The sequence below is a fragment of the Amia ocellicauda genome, chromosome 11 (genome assembly GCF_036373705.1).
Source record: "Amia ocellicauda isolate fAmiCal2 chromosome 11, fAmiCal2.hap1, whole genome shotgun sequence".
Classification (NCBI taxonomy): Eukaryota; Metazoa; Chordata; class Actinopteri; order Amiiformes; family Amiidae; genus Amia; species Amia ocellicauda.
Window position 1 is genome coordinate 5385688 of NC_089860.1, and position 25166 is coordinate 5410853.

The 25166-nt window shown below is 38.6% G+C and overlaps 1 protein-coding gene across 3 annotated transcripts in view; it reads left to right on the forward strand.

Annotated features, from left to right (window-relative positions):
- The window catches only part of nsd1b (nuclear receptor binding SET domain protein 1b), an 82955-nt gene that overhangs the window by 42936 nt on the left and 14853 nt on the right, over positions 1–25166 (forward strand). For all 3 annotated transcript variants that reach the window (XM_066716443.1, XM_066716444.1, XM_066716442.1), the window contains 6 exons: positions 531–736; positions 7240–7352; positions 8735–9004; positions 15031–15147; positions 20736–20877; positions 21439–21545. In XM_066716443.1, the coding sequence (XP_066572540.1) occupies positions 531–736; positions 7240–7352; positions 8735–9004; positions 15031–15147; positions 20736–20877; positions 21439–21545 (955 nt within the window). The remainder of the gene's footprint in view (positions 1–530; positions 737–7239; positions 7353–8734; positions 9005–15030; positions 15148–20735; positions 20878–21438; positions 21546–25166) is intronic.

The window sequence follows — 25166 nt, forward strand, 5'->3', positions numbered from 1 at the left end:
TAAGGGAGAGAGAAAAGAGGGGGCAGCTTTATTGGGGTGTTGTCAACGCCTGTGTCTGTCACAGAGCAGCACACACCCTACACCTATATGACTACAGGGCAATTTAGAGTAACCAATTAACTAATTAATTAAGCAGCATGGCTTTTGGATGTAGGAAAAAAAAAACAGGCCCTGGTGAAAACTCTGGTCATGGGGATGAAATTCAAAATCCACACCCAAGGCCAGAATTGAATCCAGGTCCCAGAAGCTGTATGGCATTAATGCTAACCTCATTGTCCCCGTACCACCTCACAAACTAATAATAATCTTAATACTAGTGAGTAAATATAATTTTTTTAATTGCTATTGTGCAGTGTTGTTGACCTTTTATTAGGACAGTTGAACATTATTTTTTGGTTCTTAAGGTACAGATGATTCAGTGTGACCTGTGTAAGCCTGCAGGAGCCTGGCCCTTTAGTATTTAACTTTGTTCTGGAGTCAGTTTTGTTCAACTTCCCTCTGTGGTCTAACTGTCCTGCTCCCCCCCGTAGGTGGTGGCCCGCGGAGGTGAGTCACCCCAAAAACATTCCCACCAACATCCTGCGAATGCGTCATGACATTGGGGAGTTCCCTGTGCACTTTTTTGGCTCCAATGACTACCTGTGGACCTACCAGGCCCGTGTCTTCCCCTATATGGAAGGAGATGCCAGCAGCAAAGACAAGATGGGCAAGGGAGTGGACCACATCTATAAGAGAGGTACGTGTGATACATCATATGTTCCCCTCATATGTCATACCCCACACACTTATTTTGCTCCCCATAATGAATTCAAGATCCTAATCCCTACCTTCTGCCCTCTTCACCAAGCTGTTCCTTCATGTCTCTGGTCTTTTATGTCTCCCTCCATGACCTCTTGTCCTTTCAGTCAGCCTCTCTTGCCTCACAGTGCCCATGAGCATCAGGATAGTACAGTGTCTTAGATTGGTGTCATATTTGATTAGGTTGTCTAGTTTTCTCTTCTGTGTTAATTGTATTTGCTGCGATGTGAAAGTTTTTTGTTTTTAGTAGTTTTCTATTTTGTGATCTAGAATGATAAGGTTTGCACGGCATACTTGACAAATTAATGTAGCAGGTTGCGGGGCCTGTCACAAAAAGGGCTTGTGTGTAGGCGGGGTCTGGTCTTGAAACACACAGTAGGGAGGCTGGCAGAGGGTACAAAACAGGCTCGCCATTTTATTTCTTCCCTCAATGGCAGGCACAGTGTCAAAAACAAACTAAACAAAACCTAGCTCTGTTCAAGCCCTAACTAAACTTAAACCGTCCCTAACTAACAAACAATAATAACAGTAAATGCCTGGTTTGGCAGAGCTGAACACCGGGCAGACAGAAGTATAAGAGGGGGAAGGCAGGTTCCTAATCAAAGTCCATAATCGAAGTTCGTTACCGGTGGGAGATTGTCAGACAGTCCGGGGTTCAAGAGGGAGAATGGTCCAGGTCCAGAAAAAGGGTCTCAAGCCACTTCGCCCTTCTTTCACTTGCTCTTCCACTCTCTTCTCTCTGTCTTCTGTGCACGTTGCTACCACAGCCAAGAATGCACACATTGGTTAGTTTCCTGCTTCCTTTTATAGAGAAAGTGGTGGGCGGGGCTATGGCTATCAGGAGCCCTGCTGGCTTCTGGGGTTTGGAGTCTTGGAAGAGAGGTTTTGTAGTCTCCTCCACTGAAAGATCCACCCTGACCCCGGCCTTGCCTCTCACACTGCCACAATGTGTATTTGCTGATTTATTTAGATCACATTTACAGTAGAAGTAATGCATAGAATTAAAATATTGAACATCCTATTTCTGTTCAGCACTAAGCAATGGGAATTTATGTGTTTTTGCAAATAAGCAAATTATATAAATCTCATCCTTAGACAGGCCTGATGCAAACAGGTGCTTGTCTGAGAAAGAATGGAATTTTAATAGACTGGTTTCCAAAGTAAGGAAAATAAATTATAAGTTTGGGAAAAGTATGGAAATCCTATTGCCAAAATAATGTATACTAAAGTCAACTAATGTTAAATATAGCCTACAGTCTGCATTCCTGTAAAGCTTCCTGTTATGTTGTTGTTGTCATCTTGAGCTAGTATCACAGTATTTTTGTATTCAATGCAATATCATTAAATATTAAACTATTGCAGTTTTTAAATTTTCATATAAAACTCTACCAGAATTGAAATTATAGCTGAGAACTTATATATTTTTTTGTAGGTGTTGAAGTAAATCAGTAAACCTTTATCTTTGATAAATTGTTACGTATAAATCTAAATTGAAATTGGCTCTTGTTGCTGTGTAGTCAGGTGTTAGGTGCGACCCGGTGTAGAATATATCCAGCCATACAAAACTTCCCAGCCCTGTTTCCGGTTCTGTCTCTTAGGTTTCTACACAATGCTGTGCATGCATTTTTTTTTAACATGAAAACTAGTATGAATGAACTTCATTTCCCAGCGGCAACTGCATATTGACCTCGAAACTCTGGAATACTGGAATGAAACTGCTATAGTAATAGCATATGTTTATCTAATGTTTACACAGTGAAATAGAAGACAAGTTCGTTTCCCTGGGGGAATTTTCTTTTCATACATTTGTGTGAAAAGTACTTTTCTGAAATTCTTAATCTGAAATCCTTAATAACATATCAAACAATGAAGTAAATTAACAGCGGCTCACATTTAATGAATAAGTAATTCATATTAAGATGAATAAAGAGAATATTATGTCAAAATACTGTAAAGGGCTGTAGGCTATTCCATGCAGTGCTATGCGGACTTTCAATAAAATACCAACCTTAAAGTTTGGAACTAATTATTTAAATACATTATATTACAAACTGTATAACAACAATACAGAATTCGATCATATACTTATTTGCAGGGTTGGGATCAATTCCATCAAATCAATTCACTATCCAAAACACTTTCCTAAATTCCTTTTCAATTCAATTAATCTCAATTCCAAATTCATATCAATTCTGCAAACTCAATTCCAATTCGATATTTCTCGAAAATAAATAAGTTATAAACACATTTACCTAGAATAGCCAAAATCAGGTTATTTTGACCGGTCATTTGAATACATAATAAATCAAATATAACGCATAATCCTGCCTGCCCTTTACAATAGTCAGTCTTGGCGCTCAAGTGGCGATCTCTACCTGTCTACAGACTTTCATGAGTTTGAAAAACACACAAATTGTACAGCATTACAGGTGTTTTCTTACAGCTGTACTCACATTGAGTGGATTCAGTGATTACCGGCAAATAAACATGGATTGGAAATGGAGATTGAAGAGAGCTTGTTTTGGACTTGCCGTATATATGAACATGACTGATTCAGGGGCATCAGTGATACTGGGAATGAAAGATCATTCGTGGGTTTGTGCCAGTGGTGTGAAAACATTGCGAGTGAAACACCAGGACCAAATGGCACCGAGTGTCAAGTTTACTCTACAGATCAATACGCGATTGCTACTGTACAAAGAACAGAGTGCAATAGCACAGGCACATTGCATGCAAAATAATGATTCACGGACATTATCAGTGGAGGAGCATTTATTGCAAAGCTATATATTCGTGGAGCAAAAGCTGTCAAAATGCAGTGTGAGGTACAAGCTCATGCAGGGAAAGTGCAGAAACGTGTCCTGTGTGGACTGTCCCGAGCTGTCAGGTATGCAGGCTAAATATATAGTAAATAGTTTATTGAAATACAAAACTACAGTGAATAAAAGCAGTGTATGTTGAAAACAAAATTTACACAATGTTGAAACTGTTTACTTTAGTGTACAATTATGTTTTGATGAATGCAATAGTTATTTTTGAACTATAAAATATTGCTTTTGAGCATTATTCCAATATTTACGTTTACACTTGTTTCATTCTCTTATTGTATGCTGTTTTTGAGCTTTTTGCTTATTGTAGGCTATATAGTTATTCATGTTATTCATGCACTTATGTTGTAAGTCGCCCTGGGTAAGGGCATTTGCCAAGAAATAGAAATAATAATAATGTTTTGACTGCAGTGTGCGCGTTTAGAAAAAGTGTGTTATTTATAGCAATAATATGTTTTATGATCATATTTTATTTTAAATACTACATTTGTGCTACGTAATTGTTGGATTTGATGTTCATGAATAAAACTTCTGAGGTTTATACGATTGTTTGCCTTTGATTGTCATATTGCAGCTGTTAAAGAGCTATCGGTTGCAATGACCGGCTTTGGCGCTTGTAGGTAGTTTGAAATGTCGACGCTTTTAGTGTTAAAAAAAAAAAAAACACCAACCAAGGATTATGTTGCATAATACACATAAATATACAATACAGCATCAGAATTTATAGAATTGTGGCCCAATGTAAAACAACCTTTAATCTATTAAATTAACATTTTATAGTGATACATTTAAATCAAGAAGATTTATTTAGTTTTTAATTAAATCTATTCACACCATTAGTGTGACAACCACTGTATAATGCACCTCCAGATGTCCCCAACTGAGGTCGCCATTACCCTCTCCATACCGGTCTCCTCTCCCAGCTTCAATCAGTCACTCATTGGATCATCACAACAAGCACTCTGATCACTCACCGCACAACTGCTGTCCATCATCTGCTTCTCCCACTGGCCGTTATAAACCCCTCCCTGACTCTCACTCTCTGCAAAGCTTTGTCAGTGTATACTACATCTCCATGCAGTCTCCTTGTTCCTTGTAAATGTATAATTCATTATTATGGCTACAGCATGTGGAAAGTATGGGCAGATTCTCTAATTTGATAAATATTAAAGGTCACATTGTATGTGTACATTCATATTTGCATTAACAAAACCTCAATAAATATCACTCATTTACATATCATATACACATCACGTATAACTTTTAAATTAGAGTATAATAACAAACGCATTAAATAAATAATCTAACAGAAATGTGAATTTGTTTTACAAATACTGATCGTATCATATTATATTTAATAATCAGCATCCACTGATGCTGGGAAATAATTATTCTACTTTAAAACTTTAGTGCAGTTTCCTTCCATTAATCTGAAGTATTCCCGGAGTTTCAAGGTCAATACGCAGTTGCCACTGGGAAATGAAGTTTGCGCAAATGAGTTTTGGTCATTAAAAATATGCAAGCTCTACCTTTCCGGTAGAGATGGAACGGAAAGGGTGCTGGGAACTTTTGTATGGCCAGGAACTATTGTATCCTACACCAGAAAAAACAAACTATCAAAGATAAAGACACTATAGATTCCCTAAAGATACATCAATGAGACTGCAAATGTAAGACTATGTAAGCCCTTGCACTTAATCATGGGTATGTTTTAACTATACTTTATTATACTTGAACTACTACATTTCTCCTAGTTAAGTACAGCAAAGTTTATCACAGTCCAAATTCATTACAATTATGAGTCTATTAAGCTTTCAAAAGTTTTCCAGGGGAGCCCCTGTCTTCAAAAAGTAGCAAATGGAAACTAAGCTGCATCGAGGGATCTGTTCCTTTCCATTTTTCTGGGCATTGTGAATTGAATCATGGAACCATGGAATCATAGTTTGGGTCAACCTAAAAATCATTTAACTATGATAAATACAAATATTTATTTGCAGTCTTATGAAAATACAGTACACTGCCAGAGGACAGCAAAAAGTTCAAGGGGTAATGTCTTAAGTAGTTTTTTATTCATTAGATTTATTGATCAAAATTTGCTAAATATTTGTGAAAATACTCTATAAACATGCACTTCCTTAACTCAAAAAGTGGCTGCCTTGAAATCTTATAAAGCAATTTGGAAGGAGTCTGGAAAAAGTCTTGAATTTGTCTATGAGAAAAGGGCAAGCACCCTGTGCAACGAATGGGACTATTGCCTCGGTTCCACTGGCTTAAGCGTCTGTGCTGTGCCATGCCGTGCCGTGCCGTGCTGGACGCGTCCCAGAGCTTTTTGAAAACCAGGCCATTGTAGCAAGTCCGTCCCCTGTTGTGGGAGGTGCAGAGAGATTGTGGGTTTGGATTGTGTTTCGTTTTTAAAACAAAGACAAAAAACACTACGCACGATAGAGCCTGATGTGGAAAGGACTTTTGTGACTATTTTATTCTTTATACTTTACATGAATGGAAAGAGTGTAATAAATACCATTTTTTTTAAGAGATATTAGTAAGAGCTAAACGTGTATAGACAACATTATATTCAGACAAGCATTATGTTACCGTAAGAAAGCGTTTCCATGTGCAACAATAAAATGTTTGCTATTTATTATTGTTATTGTTGTAATCATCATCAAGATATGTGCTAGTAGATATGTATTTTAAATGGCACAACTTGACTCCCTTAACTTATTACTCTTACTACAGATTTGTAACTGCAAACAACACTTTTTGCCGTATTATTTTTAATTTACTTATCAGACGTCCTTAACCAGGACAAGTTACAGTTGAATCAAAATACGCACATTTCACGATTAACAATATAGTAACAGCAGCTACAATATAGCAGGTTATAATTTTATAATTTTGTAAGTGTGCACGTTTCAGTCATGGTGTTTATGGATTTATGGATGCATTTATTAAACCAGTCCTTAATGTTTTAGAGGGAAACCCAGATCTGCTGTATTTATTTATTAATTAATTTAACTTGTAATTGGGCACAAGTTAACTAAATCGTGTTCCCCTTCATACTGATTGTCTCTGTGGGACTGTACAACAGACTTGCAAACCATTCAGAAAACGACAGCCTGAAACACCGTCCAGTTGTTCATAAAATATTAATAATATCGGCTGCTACCAATCCTATTATTATCCTTGAGTTTATTTTTAACTAGTCACGGCACTGCACCATGGTCCTGTGAAATCCGTGTTCGGCAAGTTTTTAATGCATATTAACTGTAACCAGTAATTGTTTCTGTACATGGTTTTCACTCCATGTTGCTAATAAAACTGTAGTTTCTTTGTGATCACATACGGCACTTGAGATTATATCTTCCATCATAATGTAGCTGATCTCTTCCCTGTCTGTGTACAAGTCAAGCACGTCTGGCAGCAGATAGTTAACCGTCTACAAAACCTGAACATGTCCAGACGCGTCCTGACACTTGAGCCAGTGGAAACGCCTGTTTAAGTGTCCGGGGCCGGACGCGTTGGACACGCCGGACCGCCAGTGGAAACAGGGCATTTGGATTCCAGTAAGCCTTTGTTGCAGGTGTGACATTCTTTCTTTGTCTCCCTCTAGCTTTGCAGGAGGCTGCCAAGAGGTTCCAGGAGCTACAGGCAGAGAAGGAGATAAGGCAGCTACAGGAAGACAGGAGAAATGACAAGAAACCCCCCCCTTACAGACACATAAAGGTATGCTCTGCTCCTTTACGCAGCAGTGTTATTGTTCAGGTCATAAATGCAGTTTTATTCCTTTAAAGATCCCTTATTTATTTTTATGTATTGTACTGGACTTTGTTGCATTTGGCAGATTGTACTCTTTAAGGAGGTAAAGATCTTTTAAGCTGATTGTATCCCCAGTTAGAGATTTCTTTAATTTGTTTTATATAAATGCTTATTCTAGTTGTATTTTTTTTCCAAATTCCTCACAGAAATGCATTCCCATATTTTAATTTGCTTTCCTTCAGCATATATATATATATATATATATATATATATATATATATATATATATATAATTATTTTTCCTTATATATTGCTATTGCATAAAGCACATATTACTAAATGCCTAATTTTTAAATTATATGAATTGAATGTACACTACTGGTCAAAGGTTTTAGAACACCTCACTTTTTCCAGTTTTAATTAAAATCTACGCAGTTTAATGTTTCAATGTACTTTGAAAAGCATAGAACAAATAAACAATTGGATGTAAATAAATCATGGAATAGTTTTGTTTAACAAAATGTAACCCCTTAAGCTGACAAACCCCTCTGGTACACCAGATCTGTCTGCATCTCTTTCATCCCATGTGTACTCTTCACTGTTGTTTGCCAAGGTATCCACTGAGACTCTCAGCTTTCTAACGATTTGAAACATTTGCTTTTTATACCCCCCTCCCCACAAGGGGATATTTGGTCTGAGTAGGAATCCAAAATCTCAGAAAATATTGACAATTATGACATATTCTGGAACTGATCATAACAAGACCATCCACGTTTTGGTAGAAGCAACACACACCCATAGAGCACTCAGAAAGTCAAGATGGAAAACTCAGTGTACAACGATTTTAAATAATTGGATCTGAACTTCTCTGTGTTTAATAGAACATCAAATAATATATACTGGATTAATCATTAGGTTGTTCTGAAAAAACAAGCCTATTTGCAAAGAAATCCAAAATAGTTTTGGTAAGCTAAACTTTTTTTCTTTTAACCTTTTTAAGCAGTTTACCGCTTACCTTTGTATCATTTCAAGTGATTCACTGGACTTGAACTGCTTAAATTTCAATAAAAAATTGAAAAATGGGGGTGTTCTAAAACTTTTGACCGGTAGTGTATATAAAAAAAACTTGTTTTGACTAAAGTAGTAGTCTATCATGTACGTATTTTTTTGAGAAAACTAGTTCGAAGTCCATTCAACTTGCCACTATTGCCTATACAAAAATTAAAGTAGGACAGTGATGAGTGTGTTTGAGATTGTGCTACTTACTTCTGTAAAGACTGGCACTGTAGTGTGCAATAAGTGCTGATGAGCTCTCTGTGTGTGGTGTCTGCGTGTGTCCATGCCTGCAGGTGAACAGGCCAGTGGGGAAGGTGCAGATCATCACAGCTGACCTGTCGGACATTCCACGCTGTAACTGCAAGGCGTCAGATGAGAACCCCTGTGGCCTGGACTCGGAGTGCATCAACCGCATGCTGATGTACGAGTGCCACCCCCAGGTGTGCCCCGCTGGCGACAAATGCCAGAACCAATGCTTCACCAAAAGGCAGTATGCCCAGGTGGAGATCTTCAGGACGCTGGCCCGAGGCTGGGGACTGCGCTGCATCTCGGACATCAAGAAGGTACCTGTCCTGTGGGCAATCCCAGTAGAGATCCTCTCTAATCACTTTAATCAAATTATTGATTATCTAACCCAGCCATCCTAAACTTGCTTCCTGGAGGGCCAGTGTCTTCTGGATATACACTCACCTAAAGGATTATTAGGAACACCTGTTCAATTTCTCATTAATGCAATAATCTAACCAACCAATCACATGGCAGTTGCTTCAATGCATTTAGGGGTGTGGTCCTGGTCAAGACAATCTCCTGAACTCCAAACTGAATGTCTGAATGGGAAAGAAAGGTGATTTAAGCAATTTTGAGCGTGGCATGGTTGTTGGTGCCAGACGGGGCGGTCTGAGTATTTCACAATCTGCTCAGTTACTGGGATTTTCACGCACAACCATTTCTAGGGTTTACAAAGAATGGTGTGAAAAGGGAAAAACATCCAGTATGCGGCAGTCCTGTGGGCGAAAATGCCTTGTTGATGCTAGAGGTCAGAGGAGAATGGGCCGACTGATTCAAGCTGATAGAAGAGCAACTTTGACTGAAATAACCACTCGTTACAACCGAGGTATGCAGCAAAGCATTTGTGAAGCCACAACACATACAACCTTGAGGCGGATGGGCTACAACAGCAGAAGACCCCACCGGGTACCACTCATCTCCACTACAAATAGGAAAAAGAGACTACAATTTGCACAAGCTCACCAAAATTGGACAGTTGAAGACTGGAAAAATGTTGCCTGGTCTGATGAGTCTCGATTTCTGTTGAGACATTCAGATGGTAGAGTCAGAATTTGGCGTAAACAGAATGAGAACATGGATCCATCATGCCTTGTTACCACTGTGCAGGCTGGTGGTGGTGGTGTAATGGTGTGGGGGATGTTTTCTTGGCACACTTTAGGCCCCTTAGTGCCAATTGGGCATCGTTTAAATGCCACGGCCTACCTGAGCATTGTTTCTGACCATGTCCATCCCTTTATGACCACCATGTACCCATCCTCTGATGGCTACTTCCAGCAGGATAATGCACCATGTCACAAAGGTCGAATCATTTCAAATTGGTTTCTTGAACATGACAATGAGTTCACTGTACTAAACTGGCCCCCACAGTCACCAGATCCCAATAGAGCATCTTTGGGATGTGGTGGAACGGGAGTTTCGTGCCCTGGATGTGCATCCCACAAATCTCCATCAACTGCAAGATGCTATCCTATCAATATGGGCCAACATTTCTAAAGAATGCTTTCAGCACCTTGTTGAATCAATGCCACGTAGAATTAAGGCAGTTCTGAAGGCGAAAGGGGGTCAAACACAGTATTAGTATGGTGTTCCTAATAATCCTTTAGGTGAGTGTATATGAATTCAGTAGAAGGTTAGAACAAAAAAAGACGTGTATAACATTTGTTTTATGTCTTTTAAAATTGGTGGTTTAAAAGATTAATTTTGATTCAATGTTCACTACCTGTAACATCATCTGCAGCATGTAGAAAAGTTATTTATTCACCCAGATAATTTGCTAAAAGGACTAATTTAGTAGCTGGAACAAAACAAAAGACCCAATCTCTCTCCCAAGGAATTAAGTTTGAGATGCCTGTTATTAATCTATCCACATGATATTAAGTATCTTTGCTTACATGCCAGGATCCCCAAATGATTGAATAACATTTGATTGTTTTCCACAAATGTGGATTCTGGAGGTTAATTTTCAAATTTTATCAATCTAATAAAATATGCCTTTTGATCTATGAATAAGTAGTTTCAGAGGCTATCCAAATATGCAAAATGACTGGTGCATGATTACATGTATCAAGATTTGAAAACAAATACCCTGCCAATTTATTCTTTTTTTTTTTTTTTTTAATTGTGGAAAGTGAATACAAAATACATTTTATGTTAATAAATGCATACATAGGTTCCCATTGAAATTAATTTAAGTAAATGTTAGTTTGTTTTTTTGTTTTAGTTTTTTTTTATAATTATGTTTTTTCCAACAGCTTCTTATTTTGCTCCTCTTGAAAACCACACAGATTTTGCCTCACTTGCCTCATCTGTATAAATATTTTCAAGATCAAGCTTTTCTCTTTGGTTGAAAACATTTTTTTAATTTTAATGTTCCCAAATTGGCAGCGCTGGGGAGTTTGTTCCAGATTGTAACAACTCTCTGCGTGAAGAAGTGTATCCTGTTTCCTGTGCCTTTAAGCCCAATTTCCCTGCAGATCTGGAAAAGCTCCTCTGGTTTGATGTGGTTGATGCCTTTCAAGTTTTGAAGACTTGAATCAAGTCCCCACGTAGTCTCCTCTGTTCCAGGGTGAAAAGGTTCAGTTCCCTCAGTCTCTCAGTAGGACATTCCCTTCAAACCTGAAATAAGTCTGGTTGCTCTCCTCTGAACTGCCTCTAGAGCAGCAATATCTTTCTTGAAGTGTGGAGCCCAGAACTGAACACTGTATTCCAGATGAGCTCTAACTAGTGCATTGTACAGTCTGAACATTACTTCCCTTGTTCTAAATTCTACACTTTTGACAATATACCCTAACATTCTGTTTGCCTTTTTTATTGCTTCCCTACATTGTTTGGGTGGGGAAAGAGATGAGTCCACATAGACTCCTAGATCTTTCTCATGCATTACTTCTAGTTCTTTTTCTCTCATGGTGTAATTATAGTGGACATGTTTATGACTTGCATGTAATACCTTGCACTTGTCCACATTGAATTTCATCTGCCAGGTGTCAGCCCACAACTGAATATTATCTAAGTTGCTTTGAATAACCTGAGCTGCAGAGATTGTATCTGCTGAGCCACCTATTTTAGTATAATCTGCAAATTTGACAAGTTTGCTAAATATCCCAGTTAGAAGCAACTCCTCTTATCAACACCCTCTATTTCCTATACATCAACCAATTCATAATCCATCTATTTATATTACCTTGAATGCCTACGGCTTCCAATTTTAGGATCAGTCTTTGGTGTGGAACCTTATCAAAAGCTTTCTGAAAATCTGAGGATATCATATCATATGCTTTCACATGATCTACAGCTGCAGTTGCATGTTAAAAAACTCAAATTATTAAGACATGATCTGCCTAGTCTAAACCCATGTTGACTATCTCCAAGAATATGGTTTTCATAAAGATGCTCCTGTATTTTCTGTCTAATCATTTTTTTTTATTTTTTATTTTTCTCCCAAGTAATGCAGGTGAGACTGATTGGTCTGACATTTCCTGGATCAGTTTTGCCCCCTTTCTTGTGGATAGGCATGAAATTTGCAATTTTCCAATCAGTTGGCACATGTCCTATAAATTTCCCTAATTTCTTTAAGTACTGTTGGAAATATACCATCTGGCCCAGGTGATTTGTTTGTTTTTAATTCTGCTAGTCCCTTTAGTACCTCCTCCTCATTTATCCTGATCTTTCTTAGGATTTGACTGGACTGATTTGTTAACTTGTGACATGTTATCAGTTTTTTTTTTTCTGTTGTATAAACCTTTGTAAAATACTAATGTAGAACATTTGCCACATATTTTTCATTTTCTAAGATACTTTTTAGCTTTTAGCTGTTTCACTTCTTCTTCCCTTATTGACATCTTTCTGTTGAAATATAGAAAAAGCTCTTTGCATTAGTTTTAGCTCCAAGAGCTATGTTTCTTTCTGTTTACCTCTTTGCCATCCCCTCTCTTAACATCTTTGCAGTTTTGTATATTCGATGGATTTTTTTTAGTCTCTAACTCTTTTGTATGCACTATACAACATTTTGATTTTTTTTTTTTTTGCATTTTTTTATTAAACCATTTTGGCCAGTTGGTCCTCAATGGTACACATTTCTTCTGAGCCGCTAATAGTATATTTTTGAAATATAACCATCCATTTTTGACTGAATCTGTATCCAGTGTTGCCTCATACCTTCAAGGTTTGCTTTTCTAAAATTGTAGACCATTGTTTTAGACTTGGTCCTTGTTTTTTGAAAGTATTCCTCAAAGCTAACCATATTGTGATTGCAGTTTGCCATTGGTTCTCTAACTAATGTCTTTCTGACTCGATCTTGGTAATTTGAAAATATCAAATAATACATGCGCTTACTCTGGTTGGTTCCCTGACAAATTGATTTAGAAAGCAGTCATTTGACATCTCAACCATTTCTATTTCTGCTTCTGTAGTCACAACTGGGCTTTCCCAGTCTATGTTTGGGAAATTGAAATCCCCCATTATAACAGCCACATCCTGATTACATTGTACAATGTAACATCTTTCTGAATATCTGAGTTGGGTGGTCTGTAACACACTCCTACCACTAATCCTCCAGATCTTTTGTTCAACAGTTTAACCCACAAAAAAGCAGTTTTGTTAGAATCTAATTTGAGTTCTTCTGCCTCAGTGTAATTTCTGATATATAATGCTACCCCACCACCTCTTTGCTTATGCCTGTTTCTCCTAAGCTGTGTATATCCTTTCAACTTGTATTCATCACCATCATTTTCTGTAAGACATGTTTCTGTCACTCGTACAACATCATAGTCACACGCCAGCACTGTGGCTTCTAGGTCTAACATCTTGTTCCTTATACTCCTGACATTGAGGTACAGAGTTTTCAGGACATTCCTACCAGCAGTTTCCCTTTGTATTCTTTCCTTAGTAGAACATCTCCCACTGTCAGAGCTCCCTGCCCCCCTGGTTCCTAGTTTATAAGATCCTCAATTCCTCTGCACATACGCTCTCCCAATGCATTAAGCCCCCCTTTTGTTTAGATGTAGACCGTCCTTTTTGTAAAGGTCCCATCTATCCCATAAGAACGACCAATGCCCCATTTAAATCTAAAGCCCTCTTCCCTATACCAGGATTTCAACCACATGTTGAACTTTCTAATCTCTGACTGTCTCCGTGGCGTGGCACATGGTACTGGTAGTTTTTCAGAGAAAACTACTCTGGAGGTTCTGCTCTTAATTTCTTACTTAATTCTTTAACCTCTGGCCTACCCTTTCCTATGTAATTGGTTCCAGTGTGGACCATGACCAGTGGATTCCCCCCTGCTTTGGCCAGTAGCCCATCTAGTTTAGGGAGATCTGCAACCTGAGCACCAGGCAGGCAAGATACCATGCGGGTCTCCTTATCACTAGAACACACGGCGTGATCTACAACTTCTGGGGGGAAATGGGCACCATGATGCTCTGGTGCTCAACTGCCCTCCCATCACCCTCTGAGCTGTCACTGTCCATCTCCGTTTCCAGCAGTTTCAACCTGTTGGGCATTTCAAGCTCTTGGGTTGTCTCTTCTAAGGTGTGTGTTTGCCCTTTTCTGTGGTTATCAACTGCCATCAATTGACACCTAACTGGCTACACCTCCAAATTTCTTGTCTAGATCACCTTTCCTTCAATCTGTTTACTATAACCAAGAAAGCAGCACAAACTAGAAACAAGATTAACTTCAATTAAGGCAAACTACAATGAAGAAACGCAACAAAATGGCCTCTCACCTGTCCTGTGTCTGACTTTGGCAACTCCTAACCACTTCTGTATTATATGAAATCAATGTTAATTTGATGTATAAATTGCCAGAGCATTTTGCAGGATTAGTGTATACATGAAGAAAAGTCAATGTATACATGAAGTATGGTAGACTAATAATCAATTTGGTGAGAAAAAATGAAATCTGGAGTTGTAGGGTTCCAAGTCCTAATTTGTTTTCCCTTTACTCACCAGTTGTATAAATGTCACAGTGGATTGTTGTGCAGTATATTCAGTAAAGTGTCGTGCTTAAAACGTTGAAATCCACTGTCTAGGGAATACGATTCCAACAAACAAACCAAAATAATCAATCTGTCTTTGCAAGTGTCATGACTCCTTTAAAACTATATCATACTGAAATTGCAGTAACAAGTTAAATTAATAATTTGGCTGAAACTTTTAATAAGGTGTATAATAAGGGAAAAAAAGGAGAGGAGTGGTGTGATATTTGTAATGAAAAGGTGGTGAGGTTGGGTGTGCTTTGCAGCCTAATTGGAAAAAATACAAGGTTAATGCTCATTTCCCGCTGCCTGGTGCTCTGTGTGTAGGGGGAGTTTGTGAACGAGTACGTGGGGGAGATGATTGATGAAGAGGAGTGCCGAGCTCGCATCAAACATGCGCAGGAGAACGACATCTTCAACTTCTACATGCTCACACTGGACAAGGTAAGGACCTACAACTTCACTACCCTGCTTTTGGACATATTCTTTGCCTCTATTCATGGTCGCAGCACCGATTACCTTCCTTGTTTTCCCTGGTACAGCTGGCTTGTTCTCAATGCTGCCTTTGGATTTTCTTGGGAAAATCAAGCAAATGCAGTCTGTTTTTACATTGTCGTCATATTTAAACATCACATCTGCATCAATACGATTCCTTAAGCAATGACTTGATTTGTCTAGTTGGATCTTACTGTAGGAATTTCCTCTTTGGAAGAAAAACGGCGACTAATGCCAGCTAATCACACACAGTTGCAGTGCTTAGATATATCACTATGATGCCGATTTATTACTTTAATAAATCACATGAGAAACCAGCCAATCACAAAGCAGCATTTCCAAATATTCCTTTGCCTCTTGTGTATCAGTCTCATCCCATGCAAACAATTATCAGTATTTAAAAATGCTTCAGTTACCAACGATATTACAGGGCAGGTAAAGGCTAGTGGTGCAAGTTTCACAAGATGTACATTTGTTTTTAAGAAATAGTTTTAAGTTTAGCTAGCATGAAAATACAACACAAATTGACTATTTTATGTCAGTTATCGGGGATCCCGGACAAAAACCTTTATTCACTGGGAGAAGGGGGGTTGTTATGTTTTAATGAAAATAAATGTATGTTTTATAATAAGTTAATGCGTTGTGTGAAGGGTGTCTCTTACTGTATGAGTGTTATTTTGCTCAGTTTGTGCAGCCAGAACTCTCAACACAAACTTCACAAGATGACCTATCTTGTACAATAAGCGGCCACTTCACACAAAGTATTAACTTTGAAAAAACTCCTGAACAATTATCTAATTAGTAGAACTCCACTCTAGAATAATACAAACACAAACACGAGTTCAAAATTATATAAAAAGGTTTTTATTTTGGAAACTGCTACTTATGCTAAATATGCAGATACAAATGCAGTGTTTCTAACAGGATTCTGTGTTTGCAGCGGGAGCACTGATTGTTCTAGGGGGGTCTGGGGGCATGCCCTCCCCCGTGAGATTTTGTTTTGTAGAACAGCTGTCAGAAGGTCACCTCTGGTGAAAGGCAGTTTAGCTTAATTTGTTCTTTAGTGTGACAACAAATCAAGTAGAATGCTTTATTTGTGTGCAATGATACATTTGTATTTTAGCTTATCCACTTATCTAGTCAACAAACAGGTAGTAAGACATGTTTATTATAATAATTGTGCTACAGATATGAATACAAAAACAATAATAACTAGAAGAATAACTAATTCCCACTATCCAAAGTATGGATGAGACCAAATAGTCAAAAATCCGATTATGGACAAGTCAATCTAACATTTGAAAGTAAAAAAAAAAAAAAAGAAGTATATATTGATTTTATTTTAAAGCCTATACTTTTGATTTACTCTCTATGTAGCTGTAATCAAGATTGTCAGGTGGGATTTGTTATTTCTTGTCTGTGATTGGCTAACAATGGTTGCATTCATGTAGCGTGGATTTCCGCAGTTCTGCGCAGATCTGCGGAAATCTGCGGCACAAGAACACGACCAATGGCTTCCCCACAAAACACTGTTAAGTGTATAATATGTGCAGTGCAATTAATCTACCACAAATCTACAGCTGGTGTGTTAACCCACCTAAAAGTCAAACACCCTTCTGCAAAACCATAGCAATAACAGAAAAGGAAAGAGGAGCAACCAACATTAATATTATTAAGCAACATAAATGGACAGCTATTGCTATTTATTTTGTATTTGCTGGAACTCGAACGTACAGCTATGTTTCCTAACGTAGACCGGCAGTTTGAGTGTGGTTTGGAAACGTGGAAAAGTAAATCGATCAGGTTAGTAGATCATATAAATTAGATAGGTAGGCATAATACATTTTGTATTTCGCTGTTATGACTGGAAAACATTGCCATAAGGACGCTAATGTTCAGGCATTTTTGTTGCAGCTCACATTGCTAAACTATTATTGAATTAAAATTTTATAAAAATTGAAAGAAAATATTTTGGTCAGTCAGTTACAGATGTAATTGTAAAATATTCCTTTATACACAATTAGTCACAGCCATTATAAATTGTGGTAAAGTTGTCAGTATCGGGAAACCGTAATACAAGAGTCTGACATGAGATGCTTGAGTTGGCAGGTACTTATTGCTGCTGTAATTATGTAATTTCTGTAAGACTTCTAATAGGAAGGTATTTTTACATAGCCTAATGTTTATTTAACAAAGTTGATGTTAGATAAGTATTTTAAAATTAAGTTCACAACAATTGCAAAAACAGTCACATTGCATTATTTCTCATTTAATGTATGTCACATTTTGAATGGGTGGCGGGGGGGAGGGTAACTATTCAAATAGTTAATTATCAGTAATAAAAATATTTGTCATGCACATCCCTAATCCAAAGACACTACCCATAGCAGACTCATCTGTAATATCTAGCAACGTTAGATACCACTTAGCTATAAGATTGGGTGATGCTTTCGTTTGAATAACTAATTCATTTTGTCAAGCTTACTTGTGCTGTTCATTACCTTTGCAACAAGGAAAACAATGTGGATAAATCAATGTCTCATTCATAACATACAGTATAGAAAGTATTTTCAAGCCAAATCCTACAGAAGGTGGATAGCTACCTTGTTCCTTTACTTCTTGCCTCAGCTTGCTAGCTGGTAAGGACTAATATACCGGAGTAGCTCACGCTTTAGCCTAGTAGTAAGAGGGCGGGGTGGCTTCCCTGCAACACAGCATTGTAACAACTGTGAGCCAGGTGGGTGGGCCTGGAGTGAAGAAGAGACGAGAGACAGTGTGCAATGAAAAATAGGCATATTTGCCTTATTTCATTGAAATAAAATATTACTCCCTCTTCCTTCAGGGCCTCTTGGGGGTATGAAGAGGGTGTCTTCTTTACTGTAGTGTTCCCTTCTGGGCTGCAGGTTCGTGAAGGGTTGGTGGCTCTGTCCAGGTCCAGAGAGCCTCCCAGGGGGAGTCATCCGAGGTTGTCAAGAGAGTGCAAGAGATTAACCTGCACTAGTTCTGCACAGCAGCAGAGCTGAAACCCAACTGCCAGGGAGAGTGCAGGGGCTGCTTATATAAGGCCTCTACTCATTAGAAGTGCTGTCAGCTGCCCCTTGCTGGCCTCTAGCAACTCTCCATGGTGCTGTAGCTGCTTGAAGCAGGTAGAGGCTGAGAGTTGTCCAGTGCTGACCCTGGGAATAGTACCTGCTGGAGTCCACTTCTTCTACCAGTGGAGTCTTGGATGGCCTCATGGGCTGGAGTGGGGGCCAGCAGGCCAGTCTTCTGCTGGTGGCGCCTCCTGGGCTCACACATCATAATATAACATGATTTACATTGCTACAACTTTGTGAGCACTGCACATCCAACCTGGATTGTCTAGCAACCCCACATGTATGTAAAGGAAATGCCAATGATAACATAGTTAAACTCAGACTGCACATTCGCTACTCAACCAAAATATAAAATAGTTTTGCAGTGGCAGTGTAGATTCAGCAGTGGCGTACCGCCGCTCCAGAATAGTAGTGTAGGAAACACTGCAAATGTAACCATCGTCTGTTGTGTTTACATGTGATTACTGATCTTAATAATTACAATATTTATAATCAATGCTTAATGCTAAATTTTATAAGTCTAACCATTGCCAAGTATGTTAATGGTTAGTTAAAGGCAGCTAACACAGTCACTAAAATGATTGGTTTATATTAAGGCTGGCAGTCAATTTAAATATTTGATTGGTTAATCATTGGGCATTAGTTGATTAATCGGTAGATTTAATCGGGCACTTTACTTTTTTCAAGTGTAACAGTCTTTAAGTGGTGGTGCCACACAGTAATACTTTAATAAATACTAGGCATTGATATTACAGTATAACAATGCTGAACAGCAATGGTAAAAAGTATAATGATTTAGTGTTTTTAAAAATATTAATTTCTAAATTAGAATCACAATGATACTGTAAACTACTCACATTGCCCTTGTAAGAAAAGCATTGCTTGCAAATGAAACAGAACCTTTCCTTTGTTTTCAATGTTTCCTTAGCGGCTTGTAACCCTCCAGTTTGTGTGCAGATACTGTACTGTAGCTCTTGTGATGTAATATCTTGTGTGATTTGCCTTTATAATTTAACACTAAAAGCGCAGGGCTGGTCAGTTTGAACAATTTAATTTGAGTTACTCTGTGAGCCTGAATACTGTGCATACCTGTTCTTTACTTTTCCTAAATATATGTATTAAATATGCCTACGGCGTTTTAGCTGCTTAAACGCAAATCAAGTTCAAGTCGCAATCTCTACCTTACCTGTCTACAGTCTTTCATGCACTGTATAGCATTACAAGTGTCTTAGAACTGTAGTCAGACACTCCACCTCTAGTGGACACTGAGTGTGATTATGCCGCAATTACACTTGCTATTACACTTGTTTTGCTCTTTGATGTTATTTATACAAATCGTTTTAATGTTTTATGTTCATATTTACATTTAAATACTACTCCATTTGTGCTAGTTTTATTCAATCATTTGCAACAGCGTATAGAGCTATCGGCTCTTGTGTGTTCAGAATGTTGGCGTTTCTAGTGTTAACCATGTAATCGGGGATGTGGGGAAAAAAAAAAATATATATATATGCTCGACCCAATTAATTGAGGCAGCCCTAGTTTATATGTACTCGTGTTTTAGTAGGCGTATATAAGAAAGGTATTATAGATTTCTTTGTGCAATTCTGTCATTTTAGTAACTTTTAAAATGTTAAAGTATAGCCCCAAAGGAGATTTCTTCAGTGTTTCAGGATTTGACAGGCTCAATTACTGGCCAAGAGAGATGCTCACAATCCTGCCCACAAGGTTAAGGAACTATTTGCTGCCTCAGAGCTCCCGATTCTGGCATTGGATGAAGTGGTGGGTCTTCATGAGGGGATGGCAATTGATGGGACAGCTGATCAATGCCACATATTCTTTCAAAACAATTCTATTGACAACAATTGGCGTCTTCAGACATGGGATTGAAGCTTTCAATTCTGTGTGAAGTGTCTGCAAACAGATGCTGAAGCAGAAGGGTTTTCCGTCTGGTGCTGCCTGACAAATTGCTGGCTGGATTCTGTTGAATCGTGCTGTGAGCTTAAAAACAACAGCCTGTCTGACATATTCCAGTCTCTGGAGGGACAGAGATGTGAAGAAATTCGGAATCCCCTTTACATCAGTTCAATTAATTACACCAATTTGAATATGCTTACACAACTGGTCAGTACAGTATTTTCTTTTTATGTCTTACTGAAACTAAACCTTTGGGGTGTGAGGTACTGCAGTAGTTTCCCTACATCAAATGAAAGGATTATGTACATAAGCTCACTTAACACCCATTATACAACTGAACTTGACAAAATGGTGGCTCCAAGAGCCCTGCAGTACCTACAACAACATCCAAGTGACTGGGATAAGGGTAAAATATGCCTCTGAGATTGGAAATGGTTTACAGGAATCCTATGAAAAAAACCAGATTGATCTGTCTCTCTCAAAACACAAATGGAAAGCTATGAGGCTTTGATTGTGTGTTTTCAGGATCGGATCATCGATGCCGGGCCAAAGGGGAACCAGGCTCGCTTCATGAACCATAGCTGCCAGCCCAACTGCGAGACCCAGAAGTGGACTGTGAATGGAGACACCAGGGTTGGGCTTTTTGCCCTGGTGGACATCATTGCTGGTGAGATTAAGACTCCTTATCTGGCATTGCTGTTTAACACATGAACAGAGCAGAACTACATTTATGGGGTGTTTTCATATTTTCATGAAATCTACAGGTCTCTCTCTGTCTGTATACAATTTTAGTTATTCTTGCCTTTCCTTGAAACAGTGTTATTCAGTACATTGTTTAGTATCAATTAAATAATGTATACTCCTGTTTCAGTGATATATTTTCAGTTTGTTGAACACAGAGAGAATTGACTGGAAACTTGCAGGATTTAAAAGGGGGTTGTAAACTTTGCAAGGCCACTCCATAGAAATCTGTACACCCTCTGTCATAATTCTTCTTAATGAACTGGAATAACTAAATTTTATCACCAGGCTGAATCAGTGTTCAAGTCTCTGAAAAATATATAATTTATAAACAAGTCTAGATTAAGCTTCAATATTTGCTAAGGGATATGAATCACCAGATAACCTTTTTTCAAAGGAAACCTTGTATATTATGGTTTTGCCATGTTGGATTGAAACCATTTCCCATGCTGTACTGATTCTGCCCTTCTGTGACCTCCCCACACAGGAACCGAGCTTACCTTCAACTACAACCTGGAGTGTTTGGGCAATGGCAAGACTGTGTGTAAATGTGGAGCTCCCAACTGCAGTGGCTTCCTGGGAGTACGACCAAAGGTGAGGGCACATGTGCTTTTCCTTGCATGCTCTCCAGTAGAAGTAAAAGACTCTGCTCAGAGCACAGCCAACTGTGATGTGGATTCCCCAGTTGATTAACATAGTACATGGCAAGTATTGTTGTAATTATTCCAACATGGGCTATGCCCAGCTGTTTCAAATTATTTTAATTTAAAGAGCTCTGTACAGAAATATTTCAATTAAATTGCTCTGCATCTGCTCTGCAATCATACTGCCTACAGCACCCCAGTGGGCTATCTATTCAAAGCATCGGTCACCAAATACACCTGATTTCTTCAAAGTTTTAAATCCCTACAGAAATACATTGACCCAGTGAAGCTACAAATAAATGAAGGAATACGAGGGAGCGCTTTTTTTTTTCTCTTATTTTAATCTTAAGTGATGACGTTACATACAATTGTTTTGCTCAAGTATTTTATATCTGTGGAGAAAAATGTGAAAACCACCTGTTGACATTTAAAAGCAGGTTTTTCAAATTATTATTATTGAAACCAGAGACTTAACATTTTAATCACACAATTAGTTTCTGCTGTGTGTTTAACTTTCATTTGAAACACTGGTTCTCAGAGATTTTTTTACACCGATCTGCTGGATTTGGCAAAGCCCGACTGCAAATGTATGTGGATTGTGAGTGAATGTCATTGTGGCATTTCCTCTGAACAGTAAAGACATCCTTGTAACACATTATGTTTATCAGAATCCCATTTTGCTAATGTTAACTTCTATTGTAGTAGAAATTTTACATTTGATCATCAACTGCTACAGTAATTATTTGCTCCAGTTTCACTCTGGAAAGAAAACTCTTCCCCTTGACCCTTAGACAACCCAAAACCCCTTTTCCTTCTGTTCTTCTTTAATGGTTCCCTATACTTGTCCAGTGGTCTACCAAAAGGTAAACTATGGTAGCCCGCCACACATTTTTTATTTACCTTTAAAGCTCCAATAAATAAATTGTAGACAGATCTAATTTCAAGGTGGTAAAAGGTGCAGAACAGAAAAACACAAACACTCCCAATTACATAAACTATAAATGTTTTTTTTGTTGTTGAAACATTCCACATTTTAAATTGTCAAAACTTGACAACAGCATACCCCTGACAGCAAAATTATAAATTGAGTGAAAGTAATATGTTATGCCTAGACAGAAAGGCCTGTGCATTCCTTGGTCTGTCCTACATATATTTTGTAAAACTAAAATACAAGTTTTTTTAAAAAACAAATTCTATTGTTTTGTAAATTTAAAAAAGTGCTTTAAATCTTTATTTTCAATTAGACAAAGGTCCAGGCAGGGTACACCATCAAATTGCATAGGCTTGTCAAATTTGTCGCGAACAATATGGAAACTCTGGGTCCATGTATATTCAATAAGTAGCCAACGTCATTTCCGCAATTATGAGGCTGGCATAACACCAAACACATCTGTGAATGTTAGAACAATAGACCTAGTACTAGCCCATAAAGTAATTAAATTCGGCATAGTTTTATTTCTGATGCATTGGACTCACATCGGTGTTTATAAGTTAAGGACTCTCATCCAGAAAGAGAAATGCTTTCCTTCTCAATGTCAGCACTCATCCCTACATAGATAGACTACTTACACTACTTTCCCTTCCCACCCGCACAATACAAAGACTGACAGAGATCTTCAAAAAAGACACAATGTGTTTTGATATTACTTGAGATAATGTGCTCAAGTCACAGATTAAATGCACCTCTCCCTCTCGGGGGTATACATGGTTTTAGTTTATTGCACTCGAGACGAGCTGCTGTTTACCTGACGTCATGCAAATTCATAGCGAAGGAGTGAATTAATATGTAAACTCCTGTTTTAGCAGGAACATCACAGAACAGGTTTTACATGCACAAGAACAATACTTGAGACACTAGCTGTATTCAAAATCACTTAATACACATACTACATATGAGCATTTCAACATTACTGAAATGTGGTTATGTAGTACGTTTATGCAGTTTCAAATACAGCCACTGACATAATCGAATACATAGCTGTCATCTGATAATTTGTTCAAATTAGTTTTTCACGTCACTGATGGAGCAGCAAGCCATGAATATAAAGGTTTTATTAGGATTAGAACACGATGTTGTGCACTGTTCAGTAGTGTACAATATAGAAAGCATAATGATTAAAGAGGAGGAAAAAAAGAAGAAACAGCTTCCCATATTGCCATTAACCTGAAATACACCAATGCTAACCATGAAATGTCCCTCAGCAACTTACCTTGAAACCCACATAATCTGACCAGATATTTTCACTTTTCACTTTTCACTTTTTAATGTGGCCATTTTTTGTCATTTTTACGTAATATGCTGGAGTATTTGGGATTGACACGTTTATTTGGCCACAAAACTATTGATTTTCGGGCCAAATTTACCAACATTGCATGTAAACTCCCCCGGTGGCATTTGAGTAAACTTATGTGTGTGTATATATTATATATTTGTGTGTATATTTATTGTAACACGGCTGGGGGTTGGGACGTGTTAACACGGGGTCAAGGTTAGTGCACAGGGAGACAGACAAACCAGGAAGCCTCAGATGGGTTGAAAAACGGAGCGTTCCGTTATTTTATTAACGGCAGTTGGTTTGCAAGACGGGGTCTTGTAAAGAATAAAAAAAAAAGGAAAAAAAACAAAACAAAAAGAAACCTATACTCCGTGCTCGGGTCTGGCTAACCTCTTTCTGGGTGTCGCCCTTAACTAGCTCTGGACCTCTGAGAGGCTTACCGGGTTAGGAAACAAAAGAAACAAAACAAATAGGAAGAAGGAAGGCTCTTGGTCTTTGGCTCGTTCAGGTTCAGGTTCCTTATTTCCAACTCCCTCCTTTCCTCCCTGTTGTACTCCCTGTCAAACAAAGGAAACCCATCCCCTTATGTAGGAAGTTGAGTTAGGTTAATGAGCACCAGGTGTGGTCGACTCCAATCACCTGCACCTACTGTGGGGCTGGGATCTTCTCCATGTAGGGACGCAGTACCTCAAACTGCCGGTAGATGGTGCCATTTCCACCTATAGTACCTCCCATCCAAGATCATTCCCCTTACAGCCTTACACACCCTCCCTTCCAGCTCTGAGGTGGGGCCGGGAGCAATGGAAGCCCAGAGAGTGTGGACCCTCGATAAGGCGTCTGCATTCCCGTGTCTGGAACCGGACCTGTGGATGACAGTAAACTTAAAAGGCTGTAAGCTCAGGAACCATCTCGTCACTCTGGCATTTTTCTCCTTATTTTGTGCCATCCATGTAAGTGGAGCATGGTCAGTAACCAAGGTGAACTGGCGGCCCAGGAGGTAATACTTCAGGGTCTCGAGTGCCCATTTAATAGCCAGGCACTCCTTTTCCACAGTGGAGTACTTCTGCTCTCTGGGTAGGAGTTTCCTGCTAAGGTAGAGAACCGGGTGTTCCTCACCTTCCGTGGTTTGTGAAAGGACGGCGCCAAAACCCGTTTCGGAGGCGTCCGTGTGTACGAGCATGGGTTGAAGTCAGGGGTCACCAGGATCGGTTGGGAACACAGCGCTTTCTTCAGTTCCTTCAAAGCCCCATCGGCAGCCGTGGTCCACTGCACCATCTGCGGTTGTTTGCTCCTTG